General features: G+C 34.8%; 1 protein-coding gene and 1 long non-coding RNA gene across 3 annotated transcripts; both read right to left on the bottom strand.

Moving 5' to 3' along the window:
- Positions 1–492: 492 nt before the first annotated feature.
- On the bottom strand, positions 493–5,367 carry LOC107877351 (protein trichome birefringence-like 43). The gene is made up of 5 exons (XM_016724011.2): positions 4,924–5,367; positions 2,391–2,562; positions 1,709–1,887; positions 1,082–1,240; positions 493–968 (listed from the first exon to the last, which is right to left on the bottom strand). The coding sequence occupies exons 1-5, from the start codon at positions 5,190–5,192 to the stop codon at positions 692–694; spliced, it is 1,056 nt and encodes a 351-aa protein (XP_016579497.1). The 5' UTR covers positions 5,193–5,367; the 3' UTR covers positions 493–691.
- A 2,710-nt stretch (positions 5,368–8,077) lies between these two features.
- LOC107878466 lies at positions 8,078–22,373 on the bottom strand. Of its 2 annotated transcripts, XR_007057848.1 has the most exons (4): positions 20,597–22,373; positions 20,379–20,490; positions 20,023–20,130; positions 8,078–8,418 (listed from the first exon to the last, which is right to left on the bottom strand). It is a non-coding gene; the product is annotated as an uncharacterized LOC107878466 (long non-coding RNA). The 2 variants fall into 2 exon arrangements; XR_007057847.1 differs by having other exon boundaries at positions 8,155–8,418; positions 20,379–22,067.
- Between the last annotated feature and the right edge of the window lie 1,164 nt (positions 22,374–23,537).

The raw sequence follows: 23,537 nt of genomic DNA, 5'->3' as shown, positions 1-23,537 counted from the left end.
TACATGTTAAAATAATTGACATTAGAAATTAAATAATAAAATAAGAAAAAACAACAAAAAAAAGAAAAAGAAAAGAAGAAGGCAGTAGCGGTCCACAAAATAACTACTTTTAGAAATTGTCAAATCAATGGCTATTTTGGTGGAATTAGTTTTGACTGAGTGACCATTTATATTTTTTTTCCGTTGCTATTAAGTGTATAAATAATAGTATGGAAAATGTGTATCGATATTTTCATTTCCATTTATTTAAATTTCTCCGAGTATTTTCTCTTCATTCTTTCATGGTATCAGAGCGATAACTTGATCCAAGTTTCTACAATCATTCCATGTATATTTTAGTCTTTTAATGCAGATTATCCATGATAGAAAATGCCAGAGGATGTATAATCAATATATTATGTGTGTATTGTTGTGTATAATTAATGTATAACTTATGTATAGTGACTAGAAATAGTAAATAGTAAATTCAATTAGCTTTGGTTAAAGATAGAATTATTAACTTAAATAACATCCATCCAACCGCTTAAATTAAAAATAGCCAAAATATAAATAAATGTTTCATTTGTATGCCAAAAAATATTGCTCCTCCTTTTCTTCTATAGTCAATATATGATGAAGACATTAATACAAGATCATCACTAGATATGAAAATGGAATAACCAAAAGGTTATTGATAATTTTTTTAAATTAATTAGCCAAGAAGTGCACTTAAGAGTAAATTCCAAGTATCAACAACACCAGCCAAACACCAATGTGTACAATCCAAATCCCTATGTCCACCATGCCCAAAAACTGAAGGATGACCATCTGCTCTATACTGCGACAACTTAGTTATGTTCAATAAATAAACTGACTTATCCATCCCTTTTAATACTTTCTCCAGTACCAATTCTTCTTCATGAACTCTTTCTGTACTCGCCAACGGTTGCGTTACGCCTTGACACGTGTTTGAACCCGAGCTCCCGTGGCTGATTTTGCAATTAAATATCACTCGTTAGTGTACAGAAGTTAAACACGTATTATTATTTTTTTTGGGATAAATAGCATAGTAGTTAGTAGTATAAATATTTGTGGAACTTACTTGTCATGGTCAGGAGAAACTCCTTGGAAAAATATTTTTGTTTTTGTCGTGTCTACTTCAGAATCTACCCATTTTGCCCAAGTGGTTAGTGCTTTCTCATATAGGGCTAATCGAGGTGCATCTACGTATGTAGAGTTTCCATCTTGCACAAGATCCCAACTGCAACCATATTCATAAGAACATTACATAGTTAAAAACAATTAAAATTCTAAGGCATAGGTCACGCTTGGGCATGAATTGAAATCAATTAAACCCCAAAATTTGTGAAGACTATCAAAACTTCCAACACAAATTAAAGTTGAATTCATAGAGCTTAAATACTAGATCTGTCTTTTGCCAATCCACTACTAAAGATACAATATTTAGCAACGGACAAATTTTGTAGTGTAACTGTAAAATCCGTCCCTAATCCTATTTAGCGACCAATTTATATTAGCTATGAGCAAACTAGCGATGGATTAGCTATGAAGTTCATAGCTAATAGCCAGTCTGTTTATTAATTCAGTCTATCAGTGAGTCCAACACACTCATTTGTCGTACCTGTTAATTAACATTCTTCTTGATAGAAAATATATAATAGATATATGATGAAATAATCGATCCAATTATATTAAGAAGAGGACTTACGGTTGTTTTCTGCCAGTGTGAAGCCACCAATGCCAAGAATCAAAGATGAGAACATCCATTTGTTTCCATTGATCTGCTGAACTGAGAGAATCAAGCTCTAAAACTCTAGTCCCATTGTTCTGCATTGTAATGTCTACCAGAAAAGCATTTCTGTACATCAGATACGACGTGTTGTACTTCTGCATTTTCAAAATGTATTCAGCATGTAAATAATATGTCGATGTGAATACGTTACACTCTACCTATTGCTTAAAAAAAGTGATGAACTAAGATCCAGAATTAACCTCATTATTATGCGAGGTTATTACGCATAATAATGAAATGAAGTACTAAAGTTTTTAATCAAAAGGCTACGTAAATATAAGTGCACCTTTTTTGGAAGTGCTACATAGTTGTTGGAAAATGATTTCATTCATATTTGAACTCAGAATTATGGTACTACTTTAATTTCTCCGTCTCAAAATACTTGTCATGTTTCATTTTCGAGAGTCAATTTGACTAATTGCCAGAGCTAAATTGGATTAAACTATAAGTTATTACAATTCTTCTCATATCAATATGGTGAAAGTTAGCATGTATCTTTAAATCGTTAGGTCAAAATTTATGTAATTTGACTCTCTATGAATAAAATGTGACGAGTATTTTGAGACGGAATTAAGAAGAAATAATATAAGGTACGTACCGGGAAAGTGAAGATAGAAGTGCCTCCAATCCTTTTGGAGATATATTTGGCTTGTGGATCAGCAGCATGAAGCATACAAGTTAGCGATTGCCATTGATTTAGGCTTATTGAATCTCCTACAAACATCATTTGCTTCCCCCTTAATTTGTTTTGAAATTCTATGGCATTAAACCTACACACAAAAAAAAAGGCATAAATATTTTGTAATTAGAAAAACTAGTATTGTGTTTAGGGATGACAAGAAGGATTTAAGTATAGTTAACCTTCAATTATCTTACTCGAGATGTGCATTTTTGATCCTTTTTCTTATGAATATTCCCAAATTTTGAGAACTATAAACCATTCCACCGATCAATTGCCTATGTGTTATGTTAACTTGTGTTGTTGGTCCATATTTGAGGGCATTATTATACTTCTAAAAATAGTCCGAATACAATATATTTCCTTCATAAAACAATTTAGCTAATTAACCAAAGTGATATTTTTCTTCACTAAATTGAAGTTGATTATATATATCACCAATACCAACCTTCATTATTTAATCATATATCTTGATCCAAGATTATAAATAGTAGTTTTCCCAACACTTGAATTAAATTTTTCTACAGTTTTTAATAGTCTGTAAATTTCTTACAATCGCAAGACCAAAGGCTTTATAAAGTACAACATTTGAAACTAAATTAAGCGCACTAACAATAAGTAACATGATTAAAATTTAATCTAAGCTTATGAACATAGCATTTATAAATATTTTCCTTTCTTTTCATTGTCTAAATGAAATAAATAATCATATGAAATAAAGCAGAGACAATTTGCTTATGATCCACCAGCTTGGAAAATCTTAAACTATATTAAAGTGTTTGATTTGCTCACGTTCTTTTCTAGCTTATGTCCAAAAAAATCCAACCGTATTGCATCTGTCAACTAATTAAAGTGATGATTTAGATTTATTTAATAAATAAAAAACCCAAACTTGGAAGTAAAGTCTCCAAACACTCATAACAAATCGCCAGAAAATGTAATTTACTTGTTCAATTTATAAAATTACGAAAAAGTTTATCATTTTCTTCCAAACTATTAGTAGTCAAATTCGGATTTCTAAAACATATTAATAAAACAAATTTAATAAAATAAATTCCTAAAAGTATTTTGTGTCAAGTAAAATGAAATAGAAAAAGTACTTATAATTGATCTTAGAAAAAATGAGAGGAACTTTTTCAATAATAGTATTGCAAAAGCAAGTGATATTTAGTAATTTTCTAGTGGAGTACAACTTCTATAGGGAAAGTGGGTAACATGTATCTTTCTAGCATTGCAATCCAACTATTAATTAAAAACATGCACGTTATTTTCCAATTAGCTAGAAATGATCATACCCAACATTCATGGATCCAAATAGATTTGACCCTACAATCTTGTGACATTTTCTTTATTATAAAATAGTATTTTAAATTATATTTCAAAACAAATAATATATAGAACCATATATCTGAACTCTGGTGGAGTAAGTTAAAAAAGGGGATTTAACAGACCAAATTAAATGACAATATATCATGAGAGGAAGAAAGGAAGACGAAGTAATTACTCCATCCATTTATTTTTACTTATTTATTATTACAAAGAAATATTCATTTTTACTTATTTAATTAAACAATTTTTATTTTAATCATTTTATACTTATCTTTATTACCCTTCTCAGTACTATTCATTTTTTAACATTTAAATAACTTATAATACTAATAAAAAATAATGTAATAAAATTATAATTTTATTTATTATCAAATCATCACGAAGAGAATAATAAATTGAAAAAACAACGAGAAAGACAAATAAACAGTCACGGGTAAAACAATCATTTGCACCTCTCAGAAGAGGCAGCCATTAATTGGAAGTGGTGCACACAGTTATGTTACAAGGAGTAGGAGGTGGTGCGGGTTAAAACATATTCATTCCGTCCATCTTTATTTATCCATATATATTTGATTTCCCTCCGTCTATCTTTATTTTTCATATATATTTAATTTGACAAACTCTTATAAAACAATGAATAAAAGATTAATTTCACTATATCATCTCTATTAATCATAATCATCTACTTTAATCTTTAATTATATTCTCGACAATCTTTTTGAAATAACTTTAAAGTGACAGTAAATATGGAATGGAGGGAGTAAAACAACATTAACGAGGTAAAGACATACTAAACTGTACTGTACTTATCATGGTCAAGAAAATTAATGAGGTAAACACATAACAATGCATCTATTGATTTAACGTAAATATCTAAAGATCATAAATTTTTACCATACCGATACTACAACAGCAACAACAACAATAGTAAAATACAAGTGTGATTTACAAGTAGAGTTTGAAAAGGGTGAAGTATACGTACGTAGACCTTACACCTCTATCTTGTATGAGTTAGAGAGACACACCGACACCATATATAAGAAGAAAAAAAGCCTTAATAATTTATGGACGACCAGTAAAGTTCATAAAAGAAAGCAAAGAAAGGTCCGCGATGAAAGGGTACCTGGGTAAATTGCACTCATTGGGTTGCCATCTATATTTGAGATAATCTGCATCTGGCCTTCCATTCTTTAAACAATCAAATTGTTTTTCAATAAATGGACAAATAGATGAATCATAAAGTGGATAATCATCATCATTACCATAAATCCATCTCCCTTGAAACAAATCACAGCCGTTGATTTCCAATTGGTTCACATCATTCATCAACTTCCCATGTACATTATTGCTCAACATGAAAAGAAGAAAAAATAGAGAAAACATGATTTTCATTTTTCTTTTTTGTTGAGTTATTTTTTTTTTTTCACTAAAAAATGTCAGAGGGAAAATAATGGTGAAGTGAAGTGAAGGATATATGTATATATATGGGGTGATAGATTTGGAGAATCCTATATAGTGTGAACTATATATATATATACATGTTGATAATTACAATATTAATTAATGGGGAGAGAAGAAAAAGAAAGAATTAAAGAAACGCTGAAAATGTGATAAAGAAATTTAAGTATGAAAAAGAAAAGGTTCACATGTTGGAGCCTTTTTGGATATTTGCTTATTAAATGTATTTTAGCCAAAATACAGTTTGTAAGTAGTTTTGTAGTGTTTGACTAAAATAAAAAACCGTTTCTAAGTAACTTATCGATTTCAATTTTGTTTGATCTATGTTTTTAGTCTGTTTAAAAACAATAAATTCCTTTTTATTAACTTTTTAAATTTCAATTTTTCACGTGATGTTTAACTTTTACGATTACAAGATTAATGATATTTTGGTATATTTGACATATCTTTAAATATAAGATCACAAGATTTAAAAGTCTTCTTTACTTTTTTTGAACTCTGTGCCAAGTCAAAATAGACCAAATAAATTACTCCCTCCGTTTCATTTTAGTTGACCCTCTTTCTAAAAATATTTGTTTCAATTTACTTGTCCCTTTAATGAAATCAAAAGGATTTTATTATGTTCTTTCAATATTATCCCCGACATTAAATGACTAAATAAAATGTATTTATTCAAATTTATATTTTCAAATCATAATTAATGAGGCTAATTTGGTAAAATAGACCCCTAATTAATATTTTTTAATGGGTGTGCCAAGTCTATAGAGGCCAACTAATATAAAACGGAGGGAGTAAAAGAGAGGGAGTATTTGTTTTTAAGACGAAAAGATAAAAATAAATCAAAAGTTATAAACCCATCCAAATAGTCTCTTAATTAGAAATGATAACAACATGGATTGCGATGGAATAATTCGAGATCCTTCTATTCTTAATTAAAGGTGTTAATTTCGAACTCCTAAAAATGAAATAAATCCTTTTGAGAGTGTTGTTCTTTGAAATGGATTCTACAATATGTGAATTTAAATTTAAACGAAGCTCAATAACAAAGAAATGGTATTTTCTATCCTAATTAACAATTTCCCACATAGACTATTAGCTTTCTTGATGGAAAAAAGGCTAGTAGTTTTTCTTATTACTAATAACCAACTTTTGATCCTTAACACCTATTTTAGCATATAGACAAGTAGCTTTCTTGATAGAAAAAAAGAACAGTAGTTTTGTTTATTACTCCAATAACCAATTAAGAATATGTAAAAAAGGAATTAAAAAAAAAAGATGGGTAAAGAGGAAAAGAGAATGGAAAGAATTTAAAACTATTGTATCTAATTAATGTAATTGGGTTGACGATTATTAATTATGTAAACAGAAAGTGCATGATATATAATGTACTATTGATTTGTTAGAATTACTTACTAATTATTAGAAGAACGAATTAGTTTTTAAGCAATCCTTTCAAACACCACATAAGTGTTTTGTGTAAAAACTTGAGAAAATGGTCAAATACCCCATTTTTACCCCAAATTCCAACTACACACCTATACTTTGAGAAGATCCTATGACCCCTGAACTATTTTAAAATGAAATTACTACCCCTCCAATGCTGACATGACAAGAGAGTGTGTTTCACTCTCTTTAAAGAGAGTGAGAACGAAAATATTTTATTAAAAATTTATTTTTAATATATTTTTAAATAAATATATATAATTTTAATTCTTCTTCTTCTTCCCCTTCCCCTTCCCCTTCCCCTTCCCCTTCCCCTCCCCCCCCTCCTCTTCCTCTTCCCCCTCTTCTTCTTCTTCTTACTGACATCCAAAAACTCATCAATGACAATTAATTTTTTTTTCTTCTTCTTTAATGGCATCCAAAAACTCATCAATGACATTTCTTTTTATTCTTCTTCTTCAATGCATCTAAGAACTCGAATTACGTGAGAATGTTGAATTAATTCAGATTGAAAAATAAAGTCACCGAAATTTTAAATTTTTCGGCGTCATCACTGTCACGGCGCCATCACTGTCGCGATGCCATTTTGTGAAAATCGAATATTTTTTGAACATCAGTTGTTGATTTGATTTTTATAAGATTACATATCGTGTGAATTCCATATGATTCATTATGCCATTGAAGAAGAAGAAGAATAGAAGAAGAGGAAGAAGAAGAAGATAATGATGATGTGGCATGATGTGGAATTAATTTTTTATAGTAAAAAAATGATATATGACGTGAAATTACATGGCATGACACGTGGCAGCACGTGTAGACCACAAATCCAAAAAAAAATCTGGGTATGAGTTTTTAGAGGAGTATATATTCCACTTTAAAATAGTTCGGGGGCAATAATTTCATTTTAAAATAGTTCAGGGAGGTCATAGGACCTCTCAAAATATAAGTGTGTAGTTGGAATTTGGGGTAAAGGTTGGGGGTATTTAACCATTTTCTCTACAAACTTCAATAAGTTGTGCTTGACTAATTACAACCATAACTCAGATAGATATTTGTTATACTTTTATTAGGAAATATGAGGAATTGAATGTGGGTGTGATGTTTAAATTTTGCCCCAAAAGCAATTTTCAAACCTTTTTTCTTGGTTATATTTCTACTAATAGGTAGTAACGACCCGTTATTTGTGAACTACTTGGATAATATATTAATTATCATACATAAGAGGTGTTTATGTATCATCAAATTCATTATACTTGTACAAAGCTGAGTGTTTCGACATAGATTGGAGTTCATGCAGTTCAAATTAACGCGTTAATATGTATATTAAATTCATCCATCTGAGATCATCTTCCTTTTGAAATTTAAAATAATATTGATTGATGAAAATGGAAGAGATAAAACTCTCTACTTCTATTTAAAAGAAATAGTGAAAGACAAAGTAGAACGAAAAACATAGAAGAAGGGGCAGAGAGGGAGCCACTGTCATTCCTCTATAGCAAAAGTTAGAGATCAAAGATAGCTAAGAAATACTTGAATATCATTTACATGAATTAATATGACAACATCCCCTCATGGATGTGGTTCTCGATTCCCAACGACGTTGTTCTCCGTTGGCACATTCAGAATACTGGCAACAGCAATTTCAGAATATTGATATGCGGCTTAAGCTCAAATTTACCAAGAAGGTAGGTGTCATTGGACTTTCTTCTTCATACACCTGAATGACAACATTTAGTTAATTGCCTGAACAGATAGAAAAGATTTACTCTTTCTTGGCGGGAATGATGGTGTTTTTGTAATCAAGGGTGTCGTGACACCACCAGCAGTCTAAATACCAAAACTTTGATGAGTGATATCGATAAGCGAAAATCTTGGGTCAAGTTTCACTCAAAATTTTGGCTTAAATTGCAGCTCTATATACCATCAAACCACCCTAACCAGGCCAAACTAGGTATAACATAAACTCATGCATCAATTTGCTCCGTCAACTTGAGTATCACAATTAGGCATTGACAGTTCACTTTACAATTTCAGTAAGTTTTGTCGAGGGTCTGTCGAAAATAGCCTCTCCATCTCTAAGGTAAGGTAAGGGCTGTGTATACTCTGTTAGAGTACGAGCCCTACTGACCAGTGACTTTAACGTAAGAGTTGTCTATGGATGGAACGAGTTGCCTGACATGTTCCAAGGAAGCAGTAAAATAGGAAGTAAAGAACACAATGGTTTTTACGTGAAAAACACCCGGCTCAAAAAGGTGTAAAAAAACCACGAACTGTACCTCTACAGGATTTAACCCCAACTTCACTAAATAACTCTGTGCCTCAACAACGACTGATTACAAAACTCTTGTAATGTACCAACAACTAGGAATTATAAACTCTAATTCCTATACCTCAATAACTAGGAATCATAAACTCTAATTCCTATAACTCAACAACTAGGATCATAAATTCTAATTCCTATAACTCAACAATCACCCTTGACTGTTGAACCCACTTCGAGTTATCCCAAACTTGAAGTTAACTCAACTCAGTATTGTTCCTAAACAATCAATCTAGGAAAGCAATAAATTACAACTCAATAAGAACAATATATTTAAACTGACTCATGAACTGTAAAGTTCTGTCCAGTGAAATAGGTTCGTCAATCTGTTACTTTGTACTGGCAGCACTCAAATCTTCATTCAGAATTCTCTCAATTATGAACTTTCTCAATTTGCTCGTGTTTAGCCTTTTCTCTCTCTGTAAATGCGCTGTTTATTCTGACTGATGCATCTTCTATCTTCAAAGAGTCAATTCTTTATTTCAAACTCCCTCTTCAATCATAACTCTCATTGCATAGAGTTCTACTTCAAGTGAAACTTTTCTTCAATTCCAACTCTTGTCTCCTTAGTGTTGTAGTCAAACTCCAACTCTCCAAAGAGTCCTTCAAATTGTACGTTTTGCATATACTTCTTCAATTTTCAGAATCTTTCTCCTACACATAGGACTCTTAAGGATATACTCAGAAGTGAAACTCCTTCTTCACGTAGTACTCCTTTTTCAACTTAACTTGCTTTCCCTTATCATTAAGTGTTTGAATCAAATTCAACTTGTTATATTCTCCACATGATCAGTAACTTGAGTATATCAGAATTAGGCTTGCTTATTCGTTCCTGTCTTTAAGCAATCTTGTCTGCATGTATCAGTGAAACTGGAAATCTGCTTTCCTATGCGTGGACCAGCTCAAGTAACATGTTTCATTCATGTGTCAGTTTGTCAATCATCAAAACTACATAGTTCCCAACATACTCTACCCTAAGCATTCAATTGATGTGAAGGATTATTTGTCACATTGAGTATGACACAAGAAAAATTATTTCACATTTTCTCGTAGACCCGCAAGATTTTTTTTTTCCACATTTTCTCAGGGACCTCGACTCAACCGTAAGATGCCAAACCTAGGTAAAAGAGTAACTGGACACTACAATGAACTCTAATCAACCTAGTCTCTCCTTTGATGAGCTAACAACCTAAGCTACACCTCACAAAAAGCCTAACAACTTAAATCAATTCTGATTGACATGTATCTCAACTATATTCATAACCAAATGCTACATTTGAATATTTTGTTCTCTCAAATTACTTTAACGATTTTCTTTTAGTCCTTCCCCTTCTGCTCCTCCATATATACCTTATTCTTTCAACTTTATCCTTCTCAAGTACCTCTGTTTTAAAATGTTGTTTTGAGCCTTTTTCCACGTGTTGCTTCTTATTGCCTGCTATGTTGCTCGAACTCCAAAAATACAGCCGCACCCATTTGGAGACGACATAAATGTACTTCTTTGAGAAGATCATTAGTTTAATGGCATTTAGAAGAATCCAAGTAGTATAGGTTGCCTAAACTTTTCAGGTACATAGCCTAACAAATAGGCTCCCATGGAGGACACATCCATTTAAGTAAATCTACTAAGTCAACCTATTTTCCATGCATAATCATTGTCATATTTTCTACATCTTTATGAACTGTTGAGAATATAATTAAGTAAATAAAATTTGCTTTCTCTAATAGCTTAAACTTTTAGATATCTGGATCTATGATCTCCCTAAGTTTCCAAGAAATTTAATCATTTATATTATGTAACGTTGCTCAAGTAAATAATCATGCACATTCTTCTTGCTTATTTTCATCAATAGAGCTCCTCTATAGCCGTTCCAAATCATTAGTGACTTACTAGAATCGATAGTTTGGTTACATGATGATTCATTTGGCTTTTAGAACCATTTTTCCAATTTGAAGTCTTCATCGATTCCAAATGGCCGCCGAGCAAAAACTTAAGTAAAATAATTTCGGATATAAATTTTGACTGCACCATTAGCTATGTAATATCAATTTTAGGGTAGGTATACCTTTGGTTCTGATCCCACAACACCCGAGCTCATTTCTACCCATTAGTCAAAAAGTCAAGAATCGAAATATACGGATGTGGAAGACACAAGTGGCCTAAATGACCTTGGATGAAAAATCTGACTTCACTAATGAGTCTGAAATGTCAAATTTAGTGAGATTACATAGTTCATTTGCGAAAAATGGAATCTGAATGAGTCCGAAAGGTCAAAAATAAGTTTTGACCTTGTGAGCGCATTTTAACTTGAATAAAAGGCTCTTTAGGCTCATTTTGGGGCATTTTTCATTTCTTTGAAAACTTTAGCAGCATTGAGAGATTGTTGACTAAAAAATGAGTCTTGTGGGTTGATTAGGAGCTTGAATAACTTGTGTAATCCATTTTTGCTACAAATCTAAGGTAAGATTTCTTCAAATTTGGTATTAATTTCTTGATTTCTAGACCTAAAAACCTTAAGTCTTTGAGGCTCAATTGTATTGGCACAAAACGTAACCCTTGTTAATTTATGTTTGTCCAGTTATTAGTTAGTAGTTTAGTCAGCATTATTGTTTCAGCAATCCTAGTTTATTTAGGATACTGCCTTAGTTATTTCAGCAATCCTTTTTTATTTAGGTTATGTTATTGGGGTTGGTCTAGGAGTCTTATTATTTTGTTTGTAACTCTATTTAAAAGGTTGTCTGCGTTCAATATTAAACAATTCTGTTCAGCAGTTACTTTGCGCTTATATAGTATCAGGGCTCTATACTCTCTAACGAGAACGGTCCTATTTTTTTCCTCTTCCTCACGCAGATCATCAGCAATGGCCAACAATCCTAGAGTTGTTAACGCTGATAACACAACAGGTGCTAACATTATCATTCAATTCAACCCTGCGTCCTAGTTACCCATCAAACTCAGGGTGGCGATAATTTTGCCACCTAGAAAGCTCAATTCTCCATGCTTATGTATGGTTACAATCTATTTGGCCATCTCGATGGGACCACTCCCGCCCCTACTCGCACCCTCACCATTGGCAACAATGTATCTCACAATCTTGCCTTTTTAACTTGGTTCCGTTAGGACCAACTCATCCAGAATGCCCTCATGATATCTGTTGAACCCACAATTACTCCAACTGTTGCTGCAGCCAATTCATCCAAATTGTCCTGGGACGCTCTACACACCACTTATGCAAACAGATCATAAACCCTTGTCTTCAGCCTGCGTGATCAACTTGCTCGCTTCACTAAGGAATCTCGTTTCATCACTGAATATCTTCACACTATTCGGCCCCTTTGGACGAGTTAGCCATGGCTGGTTCTCTTGTGTCAAATCCTGAACTCATCGTCAAAATACTCAGCGGTCTAGGTCCTGAATTTCGTGAAATCTTTGCTGCCATCCGTGCACGTGATACGACTGTCTCATATGAAGAATTGTTTGAAAAACTACTTGACCATGAACTTTTCCTTCGTCATGAGAATGTTAAGAAACTTTCCAATCCCATAACTGCCGCGGTTGCGACTCCCACCAAAACCAATACCAATAATCATAATAGTCGTCGGCAGAATAATAATTCTCTACAATGGAAGAATAATAATTCTCCACAGTGGCAGTATAATTCACATCCTAACACTACACCACAGTGGTAGACCAACTCCAACCCAAAGACTGTTACTCAATGTCAACTATGCTATAGGATTGGACACACCGCCAATGTCTGCCGTTCGAAGTCTCATAATCACTTTGAGGCCAAAGCCAACTATGCTGCTGGACTTACTGCTGCCACTAACCCCTGGATAGTCGACTCCGGAGCCACTCATCACATTACCACGGAGCCACACAACCTACAACCATACCATGGTAACGAGGATGTCTCCATGGGTGACGGTAACAAAATTCCCATCTCTCACACTGGTTCTACTCAATTAAATGCGCCAAATAATTTTTTAAGCTAACTCACACTCTTTGTGCCCCATCTATTAAACACAAACTTCTCTTTGTTTCAAAATTTTGTCAAGACAATTCGATGTCCATTGAATTTTTTCCCTTTGACTTTGTTGTGAAGGATTTGAAAATGCGGAAACCACTGGTGCATGACCGGACCAATAATGGACTGTATGAGTGGCCTGTCTAACATCCCCAAGCTCACATGACCGCCACATCCACCCTCTCACTACTTGGCATCAAAGGTTGGGTCATCCCCACTTTAGAGTTCTTAGGTTTATTTTAAATAAATTCTCGCTAATGTTTCATGAGTGAGACAAACCTTTTTATTGTAATTCTTGCCTATCTAATAAAGCCCATCGGCATCCTTTTACTCAATTATCATTATGCAACTCTAAACCGCTTCAAATAATCCTCAGTGATTTATGGGGGCCATCACCAATCTTATCTCTTGACAAGAAACTGTATTATTGTATTTTTATTGATCAATATACCAAATATACTTGGCTCTATACATTAAAAAATAAAAGTGAGGTTAAAGAGATCTTCCAAAAATTCCATCCTATGATGGAAAAGCACTTTGACACCAAAATTTTATCGCTGTACACTGATAGTGGAGGAGAATATAAAAGTATTGAACCTTATCTCTCACTTCACGGCATTGAACACCTCCCCACTTCACCATATACACCTCAATGAGTTGCACTTGCAGAACGACGACATCACCATATCGTCGAAACTGTAAGAACGCTCTTACATAAGGCATCCCTTCCTCCTTAATTTTGGTCTTTCGCGTGTCATCACATGGTCTACCTCATTAACCGTTTGCCCATCTATCAACTAGATAACCAATCCCCAGTCCAGCTTCTACTTGGAAAATCACCTGATTATAGCTCTCTGCGAATTTTTGGGTGTTTATGCTATCCCTGGCTTAAACCATACTCCAAAAATAAACTTGAACCAAAATCTACCCCGTGTGTCTATCTCGAATTTTCCTTATCTCATCATTGTCACCAATGTTTTGACCCAATTTCTACAAAGGTATATTTATCTCGAGACTTGCAATTTATTGAGAATGTTTTCCCTTTCAAAACAATGTTCTCCAATATTGCCATCAAATCATCTTACCTAAAATGGGACAATATCATGGTTTCAAATTCTCTTGATCCCCCGCCCAAACTTCCCATAACTTTAGAGCTTCCAATTCCTCTAGAAATAGATGCCCAAACATCTGTATCTTCTCCTTCTCTAGCAGAGTTACAGGCCAACTCAAACTTACAATCCGACTCCGACAGTGAACTAAACAAAATATGTAGCCCGCGTCCCCTCCTCATTTATCATCGCAGGAACACAATTCCACCTACGCCCATAGATTATCGACCAGCCTATCCTATCTCTACGTCGGAGCTTGCTCCTTCACCACCTTAGTGTCCTTCTCCTCCTACCTATGTTGTTACGCGATCCCAAAACAACATCACTAAACCAAAACAAATTTTTGGTTACCTAGCCAAAGTGAACCCCACCATCACACCCACTACTTTCAAACAAGCACAAAAACATCTCCAGTGGTGTGAAGAAATGAAACAGGAACTTGATGCTTTAATTAAAAACCAGACTTAAAAACTTGTTCCTCCTAACCCAACTAAAAGTATTGTGTCGTGTAAGTGGCGTGGCTTTTTAGGATCAAACGGAATACAGATAGGTCTATTGACAGATATAAAATGAGGTTAGTTGCGAAAGGATTCACTTAGAGGCCGGGCATTGACATCCATGCGAATTTCAGCCTAGTCGTAAAGTCTACTACTATTTGAATCATCCTCTCTGTGGCACTTTGCCACAATTGGCGCCTCTGTCAGTTGGAAATCAACAATATATTCCTTCAAGAAAACTTAGAAGAGGAGGTGTACATGGAACAACCTCTGAGATTCACTAATGCTGACAAACTAACTCATATATGCCGTCTACGCAAGGCAATTTATGGATTGAACCAAGCCCCTTGGGTGTGGTACAATGCTCTCACAGGTTATCTCTCATCCATAGGATTTGTTAAAATAAAATCTGATGCCTCACTACTTTTCAGACAAGGTCTAGGTGAGACAATGTTCATCCTTGTCTATGTAGACGATATTATTATCACTGGGAGCAACAGTTCAAGTGCCGATCAGGTTATCACCTCTCTTGCTTCTAAATTCTTAATTAAAGATTTGGGAAATCTTCACTACTTTCTTGGTGTTGTGTTGAATAATATGCAACTCTAATGGTTTAATTCTCACCCAAGCAAACTATGTGAATGAGATCCTAAATAATGAGTTAATGACCGACTGCAAAAGTGTTCACACGCCAATGAGTGCAACTGAATTGCTCATACTGTCTGATGATACTTATTTGACTGATGCCACACGCTATCATCGGGTCTTAGTCAAGCTTCAATACCTATCTTTCACTAGACCTGACATCGCCTATGCTGTGAATAAATTGTCCCAGTTTATGCAAGCGCTGTCGGACCTTCACTGGAAAGCTGTGAAACGTGTTCTACCTGCATGGTACCATTCAGCTAAGCTTACGTGTAACTCCTATTGAGGACTTCAATCTACACGTATACTCTGATGCAGATTGGGGTGGGGACATTGCAGACCGAGTTTCCACATCTGGGTATATCTTGTTCCTTGGACACAATCCCATTAGCTGGTCATCAAAGAAACAAAATACTGTCTCTCGCTCCTCCATTGAGTCCGAGTATAGGGCAGTGGATAATGCCTTTTCAGAAACCATGTGGGTTACCATTCTCCTCGCTGAGTTGCACTTTCCAGTACATCAATTGCCCACCATTTATTGTGACAATCTTGGAGCCACATTCTTGAGCAAAAATTCAGTCCTCCATAGTCATGTGAAACATGCTGCAGTAGATTTTCACTTTGTTCGCAACCATGTCAACGTAAAAAAGGTTCAGGTTGTCCTTATTCATCGTGATGATCAACTAGCAGACTCTCTCACCAAGGCATTGACTAAACTTGCTTTTCAGCAAAATCTTTCCAAGTTAGGCTTAGTGACCCATCGTCTAACTTGAGGGGGCGTATTGGCACAAAATGTAACCCTTGTTAATTTATGTTTGTCCAGTTATTAGTTAGTAGTTTAGTCAGCATTATTGTTTCAGCAATCCTAGTTTATTTAGGATACTGCCTTAGTTATTTCAGCAATCCTTTTTTATTTAGGTTACGTTATTAGGGTTGATCTAGGAGTCTTATTATTTTCTTTGTAACTCTATTTAAAAGTTGTCTGCATTTAATAATAAACAATTCTGTTCAGCAGTTACTCTGCGCTTATAAATTATAGCCACAAATATGATTGATTTACTCAAATTTCTTGAGGGTTTTAGCTCCCTAATGATATTTAAACTATGGGTTGATCCTAGAAACTCATTTTTTTAAGGTGGGACCCACTTGGGGGTTTGGTGTCATTTTAAACCCATGGTATAATGGTGCCATAATGGTTGTTGTTGTTGTTCTTGTATTGATGCTTAGATTATATTGTTGATAGCTTGGCTCGTGGAAGAAGAAGCTTTAAGAAAAAGAAAGACAAACCTTGTTGGTTCGTGAGCAATTGGACTCGAGGTAGGTTAGGCTAACCTGTAGTTAGATTGATCTTGGTTGTAATATAATTATTGATATTTTATGAGATTGGGCGGGGTTTTTTAGATGATAAATGGTTGAATGATGATGCTTGGGATTAGTTGATTCGCATACGTTGTTAAACTTGTAAAAGTATGATTGTTGACCTTTAGCTTAGAGCCTTGGATAGTTCCACGTATAGTCTCATAAATAGTATGAGAACACTTTAGTTGCTCTACCAGATGAGAATGATGTTCTTTAATGACCTTAAAAGTATATTGATCTAGTTATTGCTTAATCATGAAATGGCCTTGGTGTTGGGTTGACTTAGGAAAAATACTTGAAGAAGATTTCTCCTATAGGCTTAGTAAGGATTGATAAGCCCTTATGGTGTGACTCAGATAACTTAGCTTAAATCCGGGTCGAAGTTAGTCTTGTAGAAGTGACTTTAGTATTATTGGGAGTTAGAAGTGGGACTTGACCCACCTTAAACTTGAACTATGTAACTCTTTTGTAACCTATATACTTGATGAGCGTGCAAATTATGTTATTGAGATTATAAGGGTTAAGCCCAGTTGTAGGTTTATGAATAAGGTCGATGGTTGGAAAATGTGTATACTTGATTGGTTGTCTTATTGCCATGTTATGGATAGCCATGGAAAGATGGTAATTGTGTATATCATCTAGATACTCATGCTTATTCTCCTACTCATATATCATGATGATTACTAGTAATGAAGTGTAATGGTTTATGTATCTTACATCTTTATTACTCAATTATTGTGAACTTGTGTATGTTTGTTGATTTGGGCAATATATGTGTGTATGTTGTTGTCTTGGAAAATATTGATACTATGAATGATGCCCAGTGAATTCGGAGGAAATATTGATACTATGATGATGCCCGGTGAATCCGTAGGAAATATTGATACTATGATGATGCCCGATAAATTCGGAGGAAATATTGATACTATGATGATGCCTGGTGAATTCGGAGGAAACATTGATACTATGATGATGCCCGGTGAATTCGGAGAAAATATTGATTCTATGATGATGCTTAGTGAATCTGGAGGAAATATATATACTATGATGATGCCAGGTGAATCCGGAGGAAATTTTAATGTTATGATGATACCCGGTGAATTCCGAAGAGGTAATGATGTTATGATGATACTCGGTGAATCCGGAAGAGGTAATGATGTTATGATGCCATGTGGGGCAACTTTATATAAGTGCATGTGTATATATGTGATGTTATGCGGTGTGTGGATAATCGTTGATGTACTCGAGACATGATGTCTTTCATGGTAATTGATACTCATTCTTTGTCACTAATCACTAAATAGGAGATGTGACCGTTGTTGACTCTAATTAGTAACTAGTGATAAGTTAGGATAAAGATTGGGTTAATTCCACTTGATAGGATAATCACGTGTAAAATTAAGGACTCGCTTAGTAATCTTCTTGACTTGAATAAATGGTTATGTTATGGATTTTTACTTAGTAAAATGGCTTATGTGACAACTAGTTGTTTCTAATAAATGGCTCTGACTTGTGGGCTAGAAACCTAGTTGGTGGATCTTACTTGGTTAAAATATGGAAACTAGTCCTTAAGGTTATAATATGCCTAATGATATTGGTCTTAGGATTGTATGATGAATAGTTAAATTGACTTCTAGCATGTGACACCGTGGTGGCTTAAATGACGACTTATATAATGAGGTTGCTAACTAGATAATGGACTTGAGATAGGTGAATAAATAATGGTGTTGGTAACTTGTAGCTTTTCCTTATTTAATGATTAGTAAACTATAAGACTTGTAAACTAGTGCTTCATGGATTCGGTGATTAGCTAATATAGACTAGACTTGGAGTTCATTAATGAAATAGAGAATATGTGACTATATAGCTATATTATGGTGATCTCAGTTTCGTTGTAGATAAATGCGGTTTTGATGATGATTGTAGACCTCAGTAAGAGGCCATGGTGGGAATGTGGACCCGCAATTTTGGGTAAATGATTGTGTAGTTGTGCCTTGATATATTGATGATTTGATCTTTTGGTGTACTTTCCGGTAGTATGGATGCTTTGTTGTATTGTATTCTTTTGGTGTACTCTCCGGTGGTATGGGACGCCGTGACGAGTTCTTTGTTGTGTTCTTTTGCGTGTACTCCCGGTGGTATGGGATGTCGTGGTAAGTTCTTGTGCTTTATATTCTAATGATGGTTGGTGTTGATTATAATAAATGCATGGTTATTATTGTATATTTACACGGCTTACGCTCCCGAAATGATTACTCATGTTGTATGAAAGTTATGGTATATACGGATATGGAATGCCATACTATTGATATAGTTGATTGGTATTTATACAGTGATATTGAAGAAGATTTAGGTTCGATCCTATACTTTGACTTTAAGTTATTGTCTTACCTTACATCGTCCTTATATTACAATTTAGCTCAGTCGGCCGATGATGCCTACTGAGTACCTGTGTTTTGGTACTCATACTACACTTTTATACCTTTTTGGTGCAGACCCAGGTTCTAGTTGCCGTCGTTGAGTCAGAATCGTGCCGCGTTGATCAATCAGAGATAGGGTGAGCTCTTGGAGTTCGAGAGCCCCTCTTTCCCTTCTATCTTTACTTGTCTTTTGTATTCAAGACAATTGTATATGACTATTTAAGTTGTCAGACTTCGAATTGTAATTTCTGTTGTCGGATTTAGCGTTGCTCTTGTACTTATACTATTAGGTCATGGGATTGGTATTCGAATGTTAGTTGTTACTTTTGTGAAATATTGTTGTTGTATAGTGTTCCTATATAGGGTCCGTGTTGGACGTTTCCACCAACGTAACCCATTGCGTTAGCTCCGAGTTACGGTGTCATCTTACCTACTGGTGGGTTATGGTAGGTGCCATTATGACTCGGAAATTGGGTTGTGAAAATTCTTTACGCTAAAACTTACCTGAAACATATAGAGAATTGAGGGTAGGCAGAAAAATAGGTAGGGCGTAGTAAGGATAGGTAGGGGTAGCCACTTTGGGCAGGTTCTTCAAATAGATCAACAATGCATATATGAACCAACTACATCACCTTCTTTCTTTTCATTAACTTGTGAGTTGTGGCTTCTAATCAGCTTTAAGCTCAAACAATTCAAAAGAATTTGAGAGAAGCACCTTTTCATGAAAATCTGAGAAGCAATAAAAACCTCAATTCAAGCAACAATTGCTCCTTAAAAAGTCTTGTTTCTGTCTTGGCCATTGAAATGGTAAGATTAAGCTTGACGTCTCTCATTCAGTTAAAAAACTAAGTTATATCTTATGAAAAGTATAAAAGAGAAGGACCATGTCCAAACAGATTTACAACTAAATTAGAAGGCTAAGCAATAAGTCATCAAAGTGTACCTGCTTACAGAAAATATTGATTCAGCACATCAACTTTGGGAATATTTCTGTAGCAGTACGATCAATGCTTAGGAAGTCCTGTTAGCTAGCAGATATTTCTTTGCAAATCTGACATGTTATGGGCAATATATTGTCAAAATGTTCAATCAATATCAACAGTGAAAGGAAGAAGAAAATGCTGACTAATTTTCAGAGAAATCTGAAATTTACCATACTTTACTAAACTTCAAGCAGCCTATGTTTACATATTAGTCATAATGTTGAAGCTTGCAGTTACAAAGAAATAATTCATGAACAAAATATGATAGAACTTTAGATAAATAATGCGGTTGTATATAACAAACACATTTGCTTACCCAAGTGATCTTGTTTCTGTCAATTCCTGCATAGCCTACTTGTGTATACTCAAAATTGGAGGGCATCGATGCAAACTGAGACCAAATTGAAGGACACATTTATGTATTATGCCTATATTATATCATAGAAACCACAGTTAGTTTCTAGATATAATTTTATATATGTATCCTAATTTCAACCGAACAATTATGAATTTTACGGTGAAGTAAGAAATTACACCAAATCCAGTATTGATTGTTCGTGGAATAGTGTATTCAGCCTCTTTGCATAAAGAATAAGCACTGATCAGATATAAGGTCCCATCGTCCAGTGCTGTGATAAAATGGGACATCATAGTATTCCGGGTATTTTTCGATTCTTCTTCACCTGTTATCTCTGTTGTGGAGCAACAACGATTCTCCGCTAATAATCGAGACTTCGTGAATGGTGAAATTGATTTCACAAGTTTTAATGCAACAACCAAAATAACCAATGAGAAAATCGATTAGGGTTTCAACAAAAAGGACAACAACAACAACAACAAACCCAGTGTATTCCCACCTAGTGGAGTCTGGGGGTAAGATGTACGCAGTCCATACCTCTACCTCTGATGAAGTAGAAAGGCTATTTCCGATAGACCCCGCCAGAGATTAACAATTACAACTACAATAGCAGGTTTGCACCAATTCCAGTATCTCATTATACTCTAAATCATAGTTTCGTAAGGTTACCAATTACAATTACAAGAAAGAGAAAACAACAAAATCACAGACTTGGATTAAAAAAGTTAGAAAAAAATCAAAGAAGTAATTCGAAGGAGCGTGACCTGGGATGAATGGTGAATCAAGAGAGATGTGGTGAAGAAAGAAGTTTAAAGATGAAGTTAAGACACATAAATAATGCCGTGTCAATTCATTACACCTCTAAAAACCACGTAAGATATAATGAAGCAGGCATGTTGAAACAAGCTATTGAGCCCATCCTAAATTGGGATCCAAAAATAATCCTAACCACTACCCGAGACCTAATCAACCTAGGACCTAACCTTGGCTTTGATCCCAAACCGAGATTAGGAGCCCAAATTTTAGCATTGACCCAACCTTGACCTTGAGTTGGGGTTAAGTTGAGGGCGAGCGAGTCCCGAATTAGGGTCAGGCTCAGGAGTCGGGTCTACGTCGGGTGGGAGTAGAGAGTCGGGATTCGGGGTAAGGGTTGGATCAGGCTTGGGAGTAAGATTCTATCTCGAGTTTGATCTCGAATTAGGGTCGGAAATCAGGAATGGGTTTGTGAGTCTAGTCCTGATTCGGGTCTCGGATCGAGGTCATTTGGTCCTGGATGGTGTCATGATCAAGGTCGAGAGTCGGGATTAAGAGTCAGGTCCTAAGTTAGGCTTCAAGTTGCATAATAAAGTTGAAAGTGAGTTATGAAAAATATTTCCTTGGCATCAAACACACCCTTAGAGCACTTGTTCTGAAATCAAAGTAATATTTGGAGGAGTGAAGTTTTAAATGAACATTTTAATTAAAAAAAAAAGGAGAAGGGAAATGATAATTGGCTTTTTAGCCTTTGGTAGTTTGGTTGAAGTCACATGCGTTGTTTGGCTTCAGATTGGCAACCGCAACCTCCCACCGTCACCTCGTTGGTTAAATTATCAGCAGAATGATTCTAAATTTGGCGCATTTATTCTAAAATTTCTTAAATTATTAAAATAAAGAAATCATTGTATGTGACTATTTTTTTTTTGTTTTCCACTCAATTTTTGGTGTTCATATTGAAGTCCCGACTAATTCAGATCGTGCGTTGCAGGGCTTATTCTGAGATACCGTTCACAATAGGATTTTTTCATACCCAGTCTCGAAGGTGAGACCTCTAATTAAGGGTGGAGCAATCTACCACTACAACACAACTCATGTTGGTTTGTATTTGACTATTGGTAATATACGGTTGAAAATAACTTATTTGGAAACGAATTTTTCATTTTTTTTTATTCTCACACACCTAAAAGAAAGTATAGTCACTCCTAGCCGAGCACACGCCCTAATTAATACTTTTGATAATTAAGAAGCAATATGAATAAAACATGTCAAATTTAAAGTATAAACAACATAAATTTCATTATTTTTGAAGCTAAGTACTTCCTATTCTAACTCTTTATAATAGCAATAAAAATCTCATATACATTACTGAAATCTCAGATACATAGCGTTGGTCTGATATATTGCGTTGCCTGTTAATATGAAATTTCGATACATTGTGTTTAGTCGTGATACATCCTATCTCGAATATATTACTTAATTTTTTTTTGAATACATACCGTCTTCAAATACAGCACTATCTTGGATATATAATATATGAGATGATATATAATTGAATAAAAAATATGAAATATTACATAGATATAATAAGATAATTAGTGCCGTAATATAATTTTTCCATTTTTTTAAAGTGTCGATAGGTAGATTTTTGGTTCAAGCGTTTGCAACAATGTTTTTGTTCACAACCCTATGATACAACAACATACCCAGTGTATTCCTACCTAGTGGGGTCTGGGGAGGGTGGAATGTACACAGACCATACCACTACCTCAGGAGAAGTAGAGAGGTTGTTTCCGATAGACCTCCGACTTAGGACCGATAACAGTATAACAAACACAAAAGATAAGTGCATATAAACTAGTATGGTACGCAAGACAAACTAATAGTATAACAAACACAAAATATAAGTGCATATAAACTAGTACAGTATGCAAAATAAACTAACACCGCTAGCCACGAACAAGAAACTTCAGATACAGAGGAGCGCTCCCCTACTATTACCGACGAACTCCGACCCCCTAACCCTCTACCTTAATCCGCGTCCTCCACACCTTCCTATCAAGGGTCATGTCCTCCGCAAGCTGTAAGTGCTCCATATCATGCCTAATCACCTCCCTCCAATATTTCTTCGGTCTACCTCTATCCCGCCTAAAACCATCCATAGTCAGTGTCTTACACCTCTGCACTGGAGCCCCATCCTTATCACGTGCTCGAAGCAACCTCACTTCTCGCATCTTGTCCTCCACCGAGGAAACTCCCACCTTCTCTCGAACGATCTCATTCCTCATCCTATCTTTCCTGATATGTACACATATCCATCGCAACATTCTCATCTCCACCACCTTCAACTTTTGGATATGGGAG

The sequence above is a fragment of the Capsicum annuum genome, chromosome 7, assembly GCF_002878395.1.
Source record: "Capsicum annuum cultivar UCD-10X-F1 chromosome 7, UCD10Xv1.1, whole genome shotgun sequence".
Lineage (NCBI taxonomy): Eukaryota > Viridiplantae > Streptophyta > Magnoliopsida > Solanales > Solanaceae > Capsicum > Capsicum annuum.
Note: the sequence above shows the minus strand (reverse complement) of the source record. Positions and strands in the feature narration are given on the sequence as shown.